General features: G+C 38.4%; 1 protein-coding gene across 1 annotated transcript in view; it reads left to right on the top strand.

The window, feature by feature from the left end:
* Positions 1–212: 212 nt before the first annotated feature.
* The window catches only part of LOC113167305 (guanine nucleotide-binding protein G(I)/G(S)/G(T) subunit beta-1), a 28,197-nt gene continuing 10,531 nt past the window's right edge, over positions 213–17,878 (top strand). The window contains exons 1-3 of the mRNA XM_026367807.2: positions 213–601; positions 16,924–17,030; positions 17,688–17,726. Coding sequence (XP_026223592.1) covers positions 16,974–17,030; positions 17,688–17,726 — 96 coding nt within the window. The 5' untranslated portion in view covers positions 213–601; positions 16,924–16,973. The remainder of the gene's footprint in view (positions 602–16,923; positions 17,031–17,687; positions 17,727–17,878) is intronic.

The raw sequence follows: 17,878 nt of genomic DNA, 5'->3' as shown, positions 1-17,878 counted from the left end.
TGTTGTTGTTCAGATGTATCACGGAATAGGCTCATGCTCTGATGGAACTATTGAAATGATCAACGTTGTGGGATAAAAGCAGCGTTGAAGCAGGTAAATGCGTGTCTAGGTGTTTGGGTGTTACCAAAGATGGCAGTGTTTCCTGATCTATCGAGCGCTCCCCTGCCCCGTGCCGTGCGTTGTGACGCTGCCGTAAACGTGGGGTTTCCCAGACCTGAGTGCAGGGTTACCGCGCCCATCTCTGCTGTTTGATGGCCGGAGGAAGAACCGACTGAGATCCTGGCGTGAAGGAAGAAAAAAAGAGGGACGACGACGGTGGGAACGACAGGACGGGATTTCTTTTGGCACCGTGTTGGGATTTGCGTTAAAACAGAAGAACGCTCAAACGGGACTCTGACACGTCTGTCTGGGTGAAACGCCGCCTTGTCTCTGTGCCGGTGTGTCTCCCCCCCTCGGCGGGTGAAAAACTGGGTTCGGGGAGTGCCGCTCCTCGGTAGCTAAACTAGCTAAATCTGAGCGCTGCGGTGGAGAGAGGAGAGACAATATTTAGCTGTTTCCAGTCAATGTGATATAAACAACGGATACCATCGACTGAAAGCGGGTAAGGATGTGAATACATATTTGAAATAATGCTTCAGGAAATGCATTAAGTGCCTGTGCAGTTTGCTAGCCTGTCGACAAGGGAAGATGAACGACAGGGGTTAAACTGTGTTGAGCGGCTCCTCCGTTAGTTAGCCGCCGTTAGCCTGCTGTTAGCTAGCGTTAGTCGTTGCTGCCAAGAGAGTGGGTGGGGGTCCCTGCTGGAGAAACTTAGCCCACTGCGTTAACCCAGTGTCCCTTTAACCACAGCAACATTTCCCCGCTTGTGTATTCGGTGATTATGTCTGCGAAGTTGGTAATTAATGGCCAGTGTTGATGTTAATTAGCAGGTTAGTTGGTGACAGCTTGGTAGGTTAACGTTAGCCAGCACCCCTCCAACGTCCGGGTATCTTTCTCCCTCTCTTTAGCAAAAACTCTGTCTGGCCTAAACTGGACCATTTTCAATTTAATAGCACATTCATCCGAGCACTGTTTCGATTTCGAGGTTCAATCGATACTTAATATTTATCCTAATTATTACCAACTTTTTCTCTCTGAATGTCGGCCCGCATTTTAACATCTTTGCCCTGGAGTTGCAAGTGATCACCATGTAAGCTAATTAGTCTTACATTTACTGCTCTCGGCTTATTAATGACTAACCGCAGGCCAGCCGAGATCTCACAATTGCAACTTCTTACACTTGCATCGCCCAAACATGAGCACAGTTTGCATTTAGTTACTTCCACTCATGTTGAAAAATTGTGGCATCATGCAATTGACAACGAATGGAGTCTAAAAATGGCTACTTGAACAGAATCATCACCACCCCCACTGTTCTGTAGCCAGTCCGCACAAGTTAGCCAGCAGTGGCCACAGCCTACGTTTGGAGCCTGGTATGGCTGATCTGGGTGTGTATATCCCGAACATGGCAGCTGGAATAATTTGCGTGTATTCTCACTAAAGAGAAACTGTGCTGTTGAGTGCCACTTTATCTAAAAGTCATGTATTGGCCCTAATAAAATTATTTACGTAATGCAGAATATCCCAACCGTGGGCACTTATTTACCCAGCACCATTTAAACGGGTTAGTCGAGCTAACAGTGTTTAATTCACTAAATCGAAACGAAACCATTATGGATTACAGTGGCTGTATGTTACAGCTAACGCTTTGTTAACATACTTGTGTATAGTCTGCAGAGTCAGCCATGCAGGCATTCGTTGAAGAAAAGGAAAATGTAAATTTATTATCGCGATTCTTCCTTGGACTGTGAAATTGCAGAGAAATAATGACAATACGCGCCGCTGTGGACCCGATAGGGGCAATAGCCATTTTAGTTTCAAGAGTGTTAAACCACCGTCAGTTTGCAAACAGACAGTTAGGTCCTAATTTGAATGTCTTCCTTTAATGATGTATAAACGAGATTGTAAAAATCCAATTAGACAGTCTGTTTATCTCGATCACGGGTATGTTGCAGGGCAACTTGTTAGCAGCTAGAGAAACCGTGCCCCACCGGGCCGCGCTGCTCCATAGTGTTTCAAGCTTTAGACCGGAAAACGGACACGTTTTATCCACAATAAAGCATCAAATTAGAGTTACCACTCCAGCATGTGGTGTTAAACCAGAAGAGAGCGGTTTATACAGTGGTATTTAGTGGTAAATATATCGAAAGACGGTTTAGAAACGAGCCAGACGTGCTGTCGCAGGAAGCCGAGCTGAGCGCCTCCTCCAGCACCGAGGAGTAGCCTACCGCTTTGGCGAAGTTGAAGACTCGCAGTGTTAAGATATGGCATGTAAAGAATCTATTCCTGAAAATAACATATTTCTAGTCGTTCCAGGAAATTTTCGGCGTTTCCTAAAGGAGCTATTTGTATTTACTGGTTCACATAGATGAATTCATTTTGCCTGTGTCCCCCCCCTCCCTCCCTCCCTCCGCCTCCTCGAATGAATGGGTTCCTGTATTCAGGGCCCAAGCAGCTGCAATGAACAAGATGGCGTTCAAAGCCTTTTTCATCACCGCTTTTTCTCAGACTGAGAGAGACAGCTGCCGAGCATCGGATGGGTTCAGGCTTGGCTGGCTAGATTTCTTTGATTTTCCCTTACCGTAAAAATATATGCGATGTATTTGTATTAAAACGTTTTAATTCCTGGTGAGATGAATCCAATATGTACACCTTAGATACAGAGCAACATGGTGGGGAAGGGGTGTTGTACATCTTGACTATGAACCTGAATACCAGGGAACATGGTGAATATAAAAATAGTTATGTGATAATATGATTTCTAATAAATACATATCAGATTTACATGTTTTTATATAAAATGTACTACTGTGATTTGAATCACATTTAACCACACCTCAGGGGAAATGGGACATATTTATTCTCAATCCAATGATGAAACCACAGGTAAATAGTAGTCACAAGATTATAAAATTATCATATAGATTATAATCAAGGTTCATGTTTTGAGAGCATTGTTTTCCCACATTTGTTTTCTTTTTGCCATAACACATTGAACAAATGTGAATTTATTCAACTTTATTTCAGAAAAGTACATTTTTTTCAGTCACATATCATTGTGAGAGAATATGTATATTTAAAACAAGAAGTTTTATTTATAGCTGTATAGCTGGAGAGTTGCTAGGGTTCAGCTTGAGCAAATTTCCAACAGTGATGCATTTCCTTGTTAAATTTACCTTTACAAATTCACATCAGGCATCGGCTCAAAACTCCCACTAAAGGTCTTTTCCTTTTTCCTGTCCTTGTCACTCACTGGATGGTACTGTAACGACTGCCTCAATTAAAAATTTATGGCTTTACATCGATTTGTCAGTTTATTTCTCAAGTTATTTCCTTGTCAAAGAACTAGTCCAGCACCTAAAGCTTTTAGTCTACCTGCTTGCTTCTTAAAAAGATTACTGTTGTCAAAGTACATGCATGGGAGTAGACTAAGCATAGTAGGATGTCTATAAGTAATAGTTTTGTTTGAGAACATGTGTGCCCATACAAGAGGATCCATTTAATATAAAACATTGTTTCATTTAATGTTAATCAGATTTTATTATCTGGATATGAGCCACACTATAGTGACACCCAGAATGAATTAGACACCATGCAGTGGCCCTGGTGGACACTGCTGACATAATCTGTGGGCATTTGTGAAAATCTGTGTTGATGCCTATGCAATGATAGAAGTAGAGTATGACAAGCCTGTCTGAAAGACTCTATGGCAGGAAAGTGTATCTGAAGGACATTTGTCTCTGCGTTTGTACACAGCGGAACTGGTCAGTAGGATGAGTGTCACCACCAGCTAATAGCCATGTGTTTCAAACCTGAATCATTAGTGTTTTGCACATGGGTGCATTTTTATCCCTCGTGTGTGTGTGTGTTGTTTTGTTGTTGTTTTTTCCATTTTAATCTGCAAGTGTAGGATATGAATGGGATTAAATTCTTAGTCTTTGGATTTAGCTTTTTAGGATTATGTGACTTTGGTCAGTGATAGTGCTGATTTTTCTACGTATCTGGTGTCATCCTGCCTTTAACTTTAACTGTGTCCACTAGGTGTCTTTGAAAGGCATAAAAGTGCTTTTGTGGAAAAAATACAAGCAGCAGAACCAATTATTTTGTCATTTAAAAAAAAAAAAAAAAGGGGACTAAGTTCTTGACCTTGTGGCTAAACATGCTGTAATTAACTGAAGTACCTTCACATCACTGACATATTGTTACCCTGGTTTACAGTTACGGTTGACAGACTTTTTTTTTTTTTTCTCAATTTGTCATTTTAGGTAATGTCTCTTAAAAGTTTCTCTGGTTAGTCTAATGTTTCAACACTATATTTTATGACAGAGGTAAACATGGCTTTAGCGTTTATTGGCTTTATTGTTTGTGTGGCCTGTTAGAAATTCTGTAGAAACAAAATACTGGAAAGACATAATAGTTCAACCTAATTTAGTTAGATAAGTTTCATTAGGTTTGTGTACTGTAGTTGTTTTCCATATACCAACATATTTTACCAGTCATCCAGAAGTGCTAGCATCTTTGAGTGGCCTAGTGACTAGCATGTAGAGTCAAAGGTGGTGGCAGGTACTTCTATGTGTCATGTGTTGTTTGTCTTGTCATATCTTGCATCTTTTTAGTGCAAGAGTTGGAAAGAGCAGTCAGGATAGCATGCCCGCTAATAAACAGACCTAGGCTTATTTGTTGTTCTGTGCTCTTAAATGTAGATTTCTCTTCAACTGTGAGGTTGTCTTCATTTGGTCAGTAATATTCATCATCTAGCTTGTTCTTGTCTTTATTTAAGTTGAGTATTAGTAGTGGTCATTATGGCTTCCATGATTACAACTGGCATATTGTGATTGAGCAATTTAAATAATTGTCTTTGTCCTCTAAGCTTCCTTCTGTTGGGTGTTCCACCCAACTGTGAGGATTAATGTGGGCCTTAAGATGGTGTAATTGTGGCTCTCTGTTACTAACATGTTTTTAACAATACCCTGGTGACAAGCTGTCTTGTGTATCTTGTGTGGTGTTGACCATTAATATATTTACATTTAGTCATTTGGCGTAAGGACCCATACTGGACAGCCGGGATTCGAACCCCGGTCTACCACATTGAGGGCAGTGATTTTACCACTACACCTGTTGCGGATGTAATTATATGCAATATTTTATTTCACTTGGGATTCCAATGTAATATTCTCAAAATCAAATTGGTACTGGGTGCAATTTACAGTACACCTGCAACAACAGGAAGTCTTTCTACATTGGAGCAGGTTGGAGTTTCTAGGCTGCAGTGAAAGTGAAGACACTGGAAACAATCTCAATTATGAAATATAAACAGACAACACAAGCTTTGTCTGCACTGAAAGTTATGTCTAATAATTCAGAAGAAGATACTATTCTTTTTTCTGTCACAGAAACATTTCCGGGAACCATCTAACCTTTTAAGGAACTTAGGACTTTAGTTGCATCTCATCTTGAGCCTATGTCTAAATTTAGTATCTGAGTTACTGTTCCTTCCTAACAAAAAGTCCCTACTACAGAGGTAATACTTTCTGATGCCCATTATGTTGCATTGAGTGTTGCTAATTGCTCAAACACCAACCCAGATCCTTTTAAAACATTTGAAAAAATTATCAAGTAACAAAATTAGATTGGTGTAATTTATTTTATCTTATAAGGAATCTCCTTTAAATGCTATGTACTGGAAACTTCTGCATTTTAAATCTCAGGATTCTGTGTATGCTATGTACTGGCCAGGTCAGCAGGTTTATCTATGTAAAGTATCTCTTCATCACAGGCATAGCTGTAGTTAATCTGGCCAATATACATTGTCCTTACATGTTTACTCAAAAGATGGAACAATGTACATGACTTCCTAATGAATATGAGATTGAGGAATTGTGGCATATTTGTCATCCATGGGATCTCAGGTGGGATGTCCTTTGTATTTATTCATCTTGTCACAATCAATTGACTGCTGGCCAATTTTAGAAAACCTCACCAGATGATCATCATAAACATGTACGAATGTCCAAATAATCAAGTGATATGTTAACCAGTTGGAGTTGAGCAATAATTTCTAACTGGAAGTCTGAGACAGTTGTGGCAACTAAAGCCCAAACCGGGATATTTTGGAGGTCAAATGGCACTGATCTAATTGGATCATCCCAGACATCCTTTACCAGTTGTCCCAGCTAGGGTTTAAGGGAGGTGTGACTCAGGTTTACTGTGGTATTAATTGGATTATTGGCACAACTTGCCATCTAGTAACCCAACTGTGACACCACTTCAGATTTGGCAAACAAATGTGTATTAATCTAATGATACTTTACTCATAAAGTAAATGATTCTTCAAAGAGAGAGAAGCAGAAAATGAGCATGTGTGGCCAGGTGATGGTGAGAGGATGTGCATATATGGACGAGGACAGAAGTGAAACTGAAAAGTAACTTATTTGGTAATTCTTTAAGTGCTTAAGAGTTCTCTGCAGATGGCCAGAAATCAACATGTCACCACAAAACATTTATTTGGAAATTATTTGAATTTCTAATGCTGGATAAACAGCAAGTCATTGACCTGTGCCAAAAAACACAGGGAAACATGACAAACTTTTTCCATCACTGAAAAGGTAACTTTTCCATACCAGTATACAGATGTGCTCCCAAACTGCAGGACCTAACATGAGTTTATATCTAGCAGCAGTGGCTCATGTCCGCCTTTTCAATTATTACATGATATGAGTTAAAATAGAATCATATTGTATTATATTTTAAAGACATAATCCCAAAATAGAAGGGGTTGACTCTAGTTATAGTTCATAGGATGGACACATCTTTTAAAAACTGCTTTGATTTAGCTTTATGCAGAATGCATGGCAAAAGTGGAAGAGCAGCTAAACAAGTTAAAACAAGCTTTGAAACAGTATGTCCAGTGCTACTCATTGTGACACATAATATCCCTGGGGTCAGTGTGTTTCCTTCTTTGTTAATGGTATTGAATGTACAGATCAAATTGTAGATATTGATCACTATAAACGGTATATTTTGATATTAAATTTTGATCATATCACACAGCTATAGTCTCCTCCCCTAATATGAAATCTGAATTGTCTGTAAACTATTGACAATATCTGACATGCGCAAGCTGCAACAGTTGGGAACCATCACACATTAAAGTAGCCATGTATTATGAAAATAACTTCAACCTGCACATACAGTGCGTTTGTAAAGTAACACGGTGAACATTTATGTTAATAAATCTCTAAGCATGTTTTCCTGTTTGATACCCTGTGTGTGTGTGTAGTTGGACTGCAGGGACTGTTATGCATACATAGCTTGTCACCACTGTCCAAAGGAGCTTGGCCAATGTTTTGAATAGTCAAAATAAGTGGCACCAGGCCCGCTTATTGACCCACACCCTAACCTGTCACCACTTGGACGCTGTATAACGCTGGCAAAAGGCCATCACAAGCTCTAGCAGTGCTTTGCATGATCACCTTAGCGCATGCTCTGCTTTGAATAGACACAGTCTCTTTGTATTTACATTCTAACCCTTATATTTGACTGACACAGAGAAAATGTGCCCAAACCTGAATCCTGACATGACAAGGACTGCCAGCATTAGTGAGATTTCTTCCTCTTTTGAAGCAAGAAAGACCATAGTCACTTGATCAAAATAGTGGGCTAGCAGTCGTGTGACTCTTCACACAGACACACACACACACACACACACTTGTTCCTCTCTTGGAAGCTTGGAGAGAAAGCATGGGGGGATGGGAATGATTATTAATGCAATCAAAGGAGTGTATTTTATTTTTTAAATAAAGTCATGCTTTTTGCTTTGGGCTAGCCTGAGCTTCTTTTCCTTTTTTCTTTCCTTTTTAATCTAACTCATTCATTCCTCTGTATAAAAAAGCTGTTTGTGCAGCTGTCCAAAAGCACAAAACATACCTTTGTGAATGTATGTGGCCTTTTTTTGCCAATGTTACTGCTAGGCTGTGGAATCTGTTTGACTAGGGTCTTTTGCTCTCAGCTGTTTTTTATGTTTTTCATTTCTCTGTTGTGATGATCAGAAAGGTTGTGTTACAGACCAGCTTATAGTGAATCATATTGTTGGACTGTTATTGTTTTCATTTAGCTAGTTCCATCTGCTTGTTAGGAGTTACTTATTCTACAGTAGCTGATGTCTGCTGTTCCTGTCAACAACTAGTACTCTGCATCATGGAATGTTTTACTAATCAATCAATTAAATTGTATTGTCAAGTCGCATTGATGTCATGTTCCCCATCACCAGACATTATCCACAGCGGGCAGCAACACTGTGGGACCACACATAAAATAATGCCAAGTTAAAGGGTCAGTTCCATATACTCTCACTGGGCACTTTATTAGGTACACCTGTACAATCTAATTCAATCCAAAACAGAGCTGATTAAATTCTACTTCTACAAGGTTATAATTTCTCAGTTTTTATTGGAAGTGTTAGAAAGTGGTGACTCAGCTAAATGTTTATTAATGAGGTCTACATGAGTAGCAGCGTCATAACATTAAGAGGTGTTTATAATGTTTTGCCCACTGTTTCCTGTTTACATAAAAAATATTAAAATACATGTCAATTTGCATACTATACATACAATACGGCACAGCTTCAGTTAGCAGGAAGATTTAAGGAAGTCATGGGCAATACCACTGTAAGTCTTTCAGCACCTCCATTTTTTCAGAGCTGTGGGTTGTGGGATCTGAGAGCAATACTTAGCAATACCTTTTTAAAGAAATCGTGACCTAAATTATTGGTGAAACATTTTTTGTTTTTTTCATTAGAAGCTTCATGTAAAGGTTTTATTTATTTATTCATTTATATATATATATATATATATATATATATATATATATATATATATATATATATATATATATATATATATATATATATATATATATATATATATATATATATATATATATATATTTTACATAATAATAATAATAATTGCATCCAATTCAACCTTCAAGTCTGTTTTACCACTGCAGTGATTTGCATACTTTCTGTAAAAAGTAAGGTAAAGACATTGTGTCATAGACAGTACATTGGTTTCTTTTTAGTAGTTAGACTGTTGTCCAGGAAATGTAAGAGTTATACCATACACTTAGTGCCCCTGGCTCTATGTCCACTGATGTAGAAAGGTTTTGTGTCGTGTGTACTGCTCTAGTGCGTCATGCTAAATGTTTTTTTGTAAAGCCAGCCCCTCACTGTTCACTGGACTTCACACATATATTGAAAGCCTATAACGAGGTGTGTCAGATGTTTTGTTAATTTGTCACTGTTATGGGCTCATGTTTGCGTGGTATGTATGCTACAGAGCTCAAAAGTTGACTTGATAACATTTTGTCTCTTGGTGGGATTATTCGAATCAGTTTACATCAGAAAAGAAGGTACCACAAAGTTAATCTGGGAATAAGTAGCTTTTTCATCTTAGAAAATTGCTGTACTTTGTTGTTTCATTTTTCTGTCAGCTAAACTGAGTGGAACGTCGTGATGTAGAACTGTGTCACCCTAAGCATACTCATTTGTAGCCCCAGGATTGTGCTCTACTTTCAGTGGAGCAAAATGGGTTATGGGGCCTGCGGCTGTTCATTTTAGTTCAGCCATTCTTCTTAAAACCCATAAGGATTTGAAATCCACCTACATCTCAGACGGTGATTAAATAAATAATCTGCAGTTCTGCAGTTTTTGTTCATTGCCTACTATGTATTATTAGGAGGAGTGACCAGTGCATACTACTGTGCTCATCATCATACTTGCTAGGGCAGCCTCTCAAATTGGATAGCTGCACAGACATGAAAACTATAGACTTAACCACTAGGGGAAAAGCTGGTGTTTGTGGTTGTTCTGTTTGTAACCATTTAAGTATTCCTGCCATAACTATGTACTGCCATGACTCAGAAATGGAAGTGTTTTTATTGATCCTTAAAAATTGTGTTGCATGGCAGAGGATGACTAAAACTCAGAATTATTATGATGCATTCTAGCGAACTGAACATTTGGGACTATTTGTTGGAGCAAATCAAGACATTAAATCAAAATTACCCCACATAGTACCCTGTGGCACTGTTTTATAATGTTTTATTTACCGGTCAATAATGTAAGTTATTGTTAGTTGCACTTACTCAGTTTACATGTAAATTATGATTAAGTATGTGGATTGTAATAATTAAAACAGTAGTTGTGAGAAATGTTTTAGAGTTCTGACATAATTTCATTGTTTCTAATGTGCCTTTAAAATTTTAATGTAATTTCAAAGGCACATTTAGATATTCTTTAATGCTCTACTATATATATACTATTTACTCCATCCCGCACGATACATCAAAGCCGTTAACTCTTAACTCATATGTTGTTATATCTTTTTGTCTTTTTTGGGGGCGGCAATTGTATCATGTGGTAGAGCAGTCGTCTATAAACCCCAGGGTTACTGGTTCCATTCCTGGTTCCTCCTGGCTATACGTTGAGTTGTCCTTGGGGATCAATAAAGTATGTTATTGTTGTTGTTGTTATTATTATAGTTCATCTGTATGAACAGTGATAAATTTGAGTCTGGCATATTTGAGCTTTTAGCAAATGTCCAGGAGCAATCCCTTTCTGTCCTCTCTTACTGCTACATCAACCCTGTTGTTCCTGCCTTCTTTATGACCTGGTTGTATTTCTACAGCTACATTTACCATGCATCACTTGCCCTCAGCAGTTAGACGGACACTCTGCCCTCACCCACCAGCCAGACCAAAAATAAACTAAAAGAACACATTCATGCACAGTATTACATGACCTCTGTTTATCACTAGTAAAATTGTTAAATTTAGGCTTCTTTAAAAATGGGAAAACTAAAACAGACATAAGTTAGTGAAATGTTCTGATTCTGGTTATTACTTCAGATTGCAATCAGGAGTCATTTTGTACTGCCAGTTTCAAATGATGTTATTTTTATACTGCATCATCCAGCTCTGTTTACCTAAAGTAGGGCAAAGTGATGCAAGTTAGCAAGGTGATGTGTTGTTATGATCTGGACAGTACATGGGCATTATCTTTTCATCCTCAGCATGATGCTTCAGTGCCCTTCTTGTTTTTTTTGTTTTTTTTTTAACCACCAACTGAAATTTACAGGTGTGGTCCTGACCATGCATTCTGACAAAACGTCTTCTTTGAGTCTTTCTTGAGTCTATGCATCATACACATTTTAACTCCTTGCTGTTATTTTTGACATTACTCTGGGTGGTTATATTCTTTGATAATTAAAGCTAATCATTGTTTAGGTTGTCACTACTGGTTAAACTGTAGGTGCTGAACACAGTCAAATTTGTGCAAGTCAGAGTGAAACGGCACAGTGGTGGGAAAATGCTTTTAAATATTGCAGTAGAGTTTTCTTCCAATGGAGGCATGGATGGAGAGGAGAAATAAAGTGACTTTACAGACAGAGTGCTTTTCTAAAAGCCATTCCAGTTGCATCAAGATCTTAAAGTGCAATCGCACTCTAAGCTAAGAATGGAGACTTTGAAGCCATCTCTACCATTCTGACATTGACCTAAGTTCAGTGTGACTTGTTTAAGTCAGAGTGGGATCCAGTTACCCTCCTTGAGACTTTTCTCTTCCTTGAACTGATGATGTGCATCTTCACATCATTAGTTAAGGGCTACATTTGTTTCACTTTCAGATTTAAATTTGTGTCATGCATACATCTTGTGCAAACCGTATGCAGCATTTATCTCGACATGCACATATACAGTGTTGCAGAGCTAAGGTCATGCATTGTCAATTTCCCTATAGTGTGACAAACTAATGCTGGACCAAACTAACCTCTGTAATGTATGGAGCTGGACAAAAAACACATACTCATATCTACTTAGGCCAGATACAGCAGCCATATTCTAAAAAGCATAGGTCTAAATCTCAACTTAAACTACATACAGAAGTTAATAGTAATAACCCTGTTGCATAATTTATTTTTGGTTGCGTAAATTACATTACATTACTACAAGTAGAGTGTATTTCTTAGCTTATGCACATATCCAAAAGTAGCCTCTTTCAGACATTGAATACCACATTAAACATAATCATAATCAGCACTGCAATTTACCAATATTCACCTGTGGTAAAAAAACATTTCTTTACATAATGTAGTAATATTGAGGTTATCATACAGTAATGTATCAGGTTAATTTTGCATACTATTTTCAGTAATGTCAGCAGTGTACTTTTATTAGCTCAGCACTAGTGACTAGTCTCATAGTATCAGTCTTGATTATTTGTTTACCACTACAGGCTAGGCCTAATGTCAGACTGATCTAAATTTATGCGAAGTGCATACCTCCCCACTGTCTCTTTGTTTTGTTTTTTTCTTATCCTTAACTTTGTAAACATAAGCCTGCCTGTCAAGATATCCTGTGTAATGACACTGATGGCATAGCCCGGTTCAGAGCATGGATGGACACTGGCAACTGCAATAGTAGTAGCAGAAACCACAGAGCAAATGTATTTGTGAAGTGTGTGTGTGTGTGCTGTCGCCACATCCGCTAAATGTTTTGACAAAGGGAAGAGAAAGACAAGCACAGCTAGGGAAACACCCTTAAAAAGGAAACGCCTGCTTAGAGAGGCGCTCACGTTAAGGTGGAGGCAGCATGCCGACACAGATGATCAGTACCCAACGCACTGGACTGACTTGCTACATCATCCATATCCTGTCATACCTCATACTACACACTTTGAGGAGCAGCAAATGAATACAATGGCACACAACACTACGTTATGCTTAGCTTCACAGCTGGGTAGTATGTAAAACAATTAGTAATCATGATCATTGAAACTGGAAATATTGTAAAAGATTATGTTCTGCCGCACATTTTCAACTTATGTGCAACAGCCTTCATTCACAACAAGTATTTCCCATATCTATATTTCCTCGTTTTTTTTGTTTTAAGAACCTTTTTGCATTTGTCACATCAACATAAACATTTTGTATTGAAAGTGTACTATTAGTTGATGTGCTCTTTAGTTTGGACCTGTATTTTCCTCCTTTTAGTCTGATAGGGACCTTAAATTTGACTTTACAGTAGCTGTGTAACTACAGTAAAATGCTGATGAGTACTGCATCACTCACAGTTGTTGATTTGGTTTGCTGGGCTTGTCAGTCACATCACTTAGATAATAGTTAATATATTGCAGACTAGTGAGGAATTTCTTTTTTTGGGCCTCTTGCATACAGAATGATAATGAAAAGTGTATTACCTTATACAGAGTCATTGCGTGAATTGCATCATGTTGTGTAGTTTTTTGTAACTGCTCTTGTACATGTCCATACTTTGTACTTTATATGTACTTTTGTTTAGTGTGTAAACAATTTTAAAGCTATATTTTGGGATGGACAAGTAGATGTAGACCTCCACCATTCAGTCTTTAAAGCTGGGAAGCTTACCAGGCTTGCTCCCTTTTCCCAAGGGGTTAATTAGCAGTTCCCCTCCCAACTGTCCTCTGCTTGTTCACTCTCATTAGTTTAATCTGGCTCTGTCCTCCACTTTGCCTCCCTTGCCTCTATCCTCTTGTGCACCAGAACATCTCTCTGCCTACCCCACCCCTTATGTCATCAGGGTGGAGTCTCTTGTCTCTTGCAAAAATCTATTGCCCAACCCCACTAGACCATCTACACCTGATGCCTAAAAGCTTTTGTTTTCCTCCAGTCTTTCTAATGTTTAACAGAGGTTCACTTAGAATTATTTGTACACAGTTTTGATGCCCTTTTCCCTAACAGTGCACATTTTGTAGTTTCAAAATTTTAATCTTACAATTGGCTTTCTGTTGTCCAAACGCTGTTTCCTTTATCAATCTTCTCTTTAACAATGTATTTCAAAAAAGACTCCATTCAGATTAATTCCTCATCCTGTGCTCCATATAACGAAACACTCACAGACATGTTGTGTTATTAAGAAGCTCATTTTGCCTAGTCTTCAAAGTGTGAAAATGAATGGTGCATGTGTGATTTATTGCCGTATGGGAAGAAGAAATACCAGTGAAGTGTGTGTGTGTGTGTGTGTGGAGTCGAATTACACTTCCTCTCTCCTTGTCACTGTGTTGTGCTCAAGATGTCAGAGCTGATAGGAGTGGCTGGAAAATGTGAAGTCTGCTTCCCTCCTCCTCTTTCTCCTCCTACTCCCCCACCACCTCTCTAAAAATAGCTGGTAGAAAGAGAAGGCAGCAAAAGTCGAGGCTCTATCTTTTGGGCTGCCAGTGGTTTCAACACTCCCACCACCAGCACTAGCGGAGAAGAGTCCTCTGAATTATACCTCTTAATGGTAATCACTAGAAAAGAGTGCTGCCTTATGCTGTTTTTAACAAAAATCCTTCTATATTCATTGGCTTGAAATTGACCTGATGTTCAAATTTTGGAATTTTGGCCACCAGGTTATTTTTGAGCACAGAGGCCAAAAAGTACAACAGATATTCAGAACTGATTAATACAAAGCATTCTGAAAAGCACTAGTGTTGAATAATGTTCCTGACTGGCTTAATTCAGCATGTTTCATTTAAGCCAAAAGTGAAGAACAATCCCTGTAATAAGTAATGATGGCTGAACTCCATGCAGTACATCCTTTAAATGCCTTGAAATTTAGCATTAGCGTTAGGTTTCTGTTACTGCATTATGTGAAGACTTGGGCTAAAAGGCTAAAAGTCATTGCTTTCACTTGCCTGGAAAAAAAGTACCTTGTCCCTTTTGCCCTTTTAGATTAAACAGGGGTTCCTGAAAAATCACTTCTTTTTTTTTTTTCTTTTCTTCAACAACTACTTGCTAGTTCTGGACTGGTTCTGCTGCTGGTTCACAGTTGGTTTAATCCAGAAACCTTTTAAGAACGCTTTGCTTTTCCTTGTGCTGTAGACCCATCATTACGTCATGATATGTCTGCATACGTCTCTGCCTACATCTGAATTCTTACTTTTACTTCACAAATGCATTTCTCTGTCTTCCACTCCTTCATGTTTTTCCCATAAGAACGGAGTAGTGATTACTGCCCATTTACTGATGATATATAACCAATCCAAAAATGCTTCAGGTGGGACATTGAGCCAAATTACAAGTAGTAACTGTCAAAAAGAATCACTTTCATCTGAGAAAAAGTATCATATTAATTTATTTAATCTGCAATCACATCAGACAAAATAACAGTTCAAATTAGTGGAAAAATTATAAAGAATTGCTGGACGGTTTATTATAGTTCGTACATGATGGACAGAGTTGTGAACAGTGTTGCTGAGTTATTTATACACTGCAGTGTATGAATCACCCTAACCTAGTCTTTATCAACCAATGGAATCATATCCTTGACCCAGTACACCTTTTCCAACTGTTCAGATTGTCCAGTGTGGTACTTGCTTTGTACAATCTGCCGAAAAGGTCCACAAATAGGTTTGACCTCTTACACATAGGGATATTGCAGAGATATCAACTACGAGGTGTTTTTATCATTAAGATTAGGTGGTTAAAGCGCCTTGCTTGGGTGCAGACCCATTTAGTAACACTGGCCAATCAGGTGACAGGTAGCTGTGAAGATGTCAGATGCTTGAAGGATAAGGTATTCATTCAGAAGGTCTCCGCACACCTTAGGACAAAGGACCTGTATCAAATCCCAGAGGAACAGGGAGGTAAGGTTTGTTAGCAGTACAAATTATACCGTACTTAGTTTGTATTTAAGGATGGGCAGTGAGTATTTTTTCTAACTTTCTTAAATTTTATTAAAATGTCAGAGTTATTGTTCCTCGAATGAGTAAGAAGACAGCATCAACAGAAAACCATTTAATTGACTAGATGTGGTCACTAAACCTCTCGGGGGCAAACTGTTTTGGAAAGTATTGTCTGATATGGTCACTTGAAGTTGTAATGATGTTCCATCAATGTCAGAATTTATCATTTGTACAGAATTTTAATTTTAGTAAAAATTGTCTTCTTTCTATGGACAGTAAAGGTGTCAGTGCTATAAGCGTCAATCGGAGGATTGGGGTCAGCAGAATAGTCACTGCTTTTAGGATCATCAGCAGGTTTTGTCTTAACCGGATTTGGCTGGAGGAGCTGAATCAACTGTGTCCCAGGATTACAGGAATGACATTGGAGGATAGTCCAGAGGCCAGAACATTGACAGCTTCGACAGACGCTGTCCATCAAACAAGTTCCTTGGGGCTCCAGTAGTGTAACGATAACCAGGGTGGTCTTTTGGTCTGCCTCTCTGCTCTCCATAGTTTTCACCGTTGGTAGGGGGTACGTTTTAGTCCCTCACAGCCACGTGGATTTTTAAAATATTTATCTTCTGCTTTGGCTGTCGGAGATATTTTTCTTTTTTTTCTTTTTTTTCTTTTTTTTTTTTTTTTTAGCTGCTTAGTGTGTCCAGATGTTTGCCCAAGGGTTTTCTATTGTTTGGGATGCGAGTAACAACTAATTTAACATCATCCTCAAAATTGTTATCTTAAGCCTAAAGTAGCTCCCTGATGCTTGTTGCTAGGTAACAGTTACCAGCTGGTAAGAACAAGTCTAGAGCTGTTTAGAAAGTTTTGGTCTGGTGCGATTCCCGGTGACTTTGTCTGGGCCTTGCAGTTTGGATTTAAGAGACATGGAGTCCATAAAGTCATTACAAAAGACATAGCAAAGTGTTTTTTACACTTTGACCAATATCTTTCTTATAAATGTGGGTGCTAGAGTGCAAAGTAAAATATCAGGAATATAAGCTACCTATTTGTACGTTTTGTCTAGTACAATGAACATTAAATGAACAGCATGTGGTATGTTTGTTGAGTCTCTCATTTCTTGTCTCCTGTAGATCAGCAAGAGTCTAGGCGGCGGAGCGAAGCACACCATTAGCAGAGGAAAATGAGTGAACTGGATCAGCTACGCCAGGAGGCTGAGCAGCTCAAGAACCAGATCAGAGTAAGTCCTTCATTGTCATCAAGTTTTCTTTTCTTTTTTGTGTGTGTGTGTTCCTTTGTTCAGGTAGTTTACAAACACAGATTCCTTATAGTTGTTTGGAGAAGGCCAGTTTCATAGGCAATACGTTAGCAGATAAGTGCATATTATCCTATGTTTAAATAATTATGTTGGCTGACACCATTGCCTGAATGTGAGCCACCAAAGGCAGTCGTGGGATTCCATCATGAGACATTGTACTGCATTTCAGAGATTACCTTACGCTAAAGCTGTTTGTTAAATTCTCTGCAGGGTTTCCATTAATATAACAAGTAGCCTTCAACTGAGTGAGACTCCATCTTAGTTGTTATGCATTTTTATTTACTTTACTAAAATGGTTACTACCATTTCTACAGGACAGTTAAGCTGATATCACAAAATTTATAAAATTCAGTTATTGTAGTGATTCTAGTTAAAAGTGACAGATATAAATTACATAGCAGTCATAGGAGTGAACGAGTCAGCATTAAATATTATACAGGCAGAATTCTCTGTGCCAAAACGATATGTTTCAGTACAGTTTAGACTTAAAACAGTCTGCACTTGTATTGCAGCCCAATTGATTTACTGAGGTGAAGCTAATTGTGTAGAGTCTGATCTAGCTGGGTTATTATGTTTCAGGATGCCAGGAAAGCGTGTGCGGATGCTACCCTGTCTCAGGTAAGAAATGTATTGATATCATGATCTAAATATATCTCTTTTTAATTATATAATTTTGATTTAATGCTGAGGTAGCTGTCAGTAAGTAATAGATCTTTTTTTTTCTTATTAATTACTGTAAAATTGATTAACCATAATTTCAATATTTGATT

The sequence above is a fragment of the Anabas testudineus genome, chromosome 7 (assembly GCF_900324465.2).
Source record: "Anabas testudineus chromosome 7, fAnaTes1.2, whole genome shotgun sequence".
NCBI lineage: Eukaryota > Metazoa > Chordata > Actinopteri > Anabantiformes > Anabantidae > Anabas > Anabas testudineus.
Note: the sequence above shows the minus strand (reverse complement) of the source record. Positions and strands in the feature narration are given on the sequence as shown.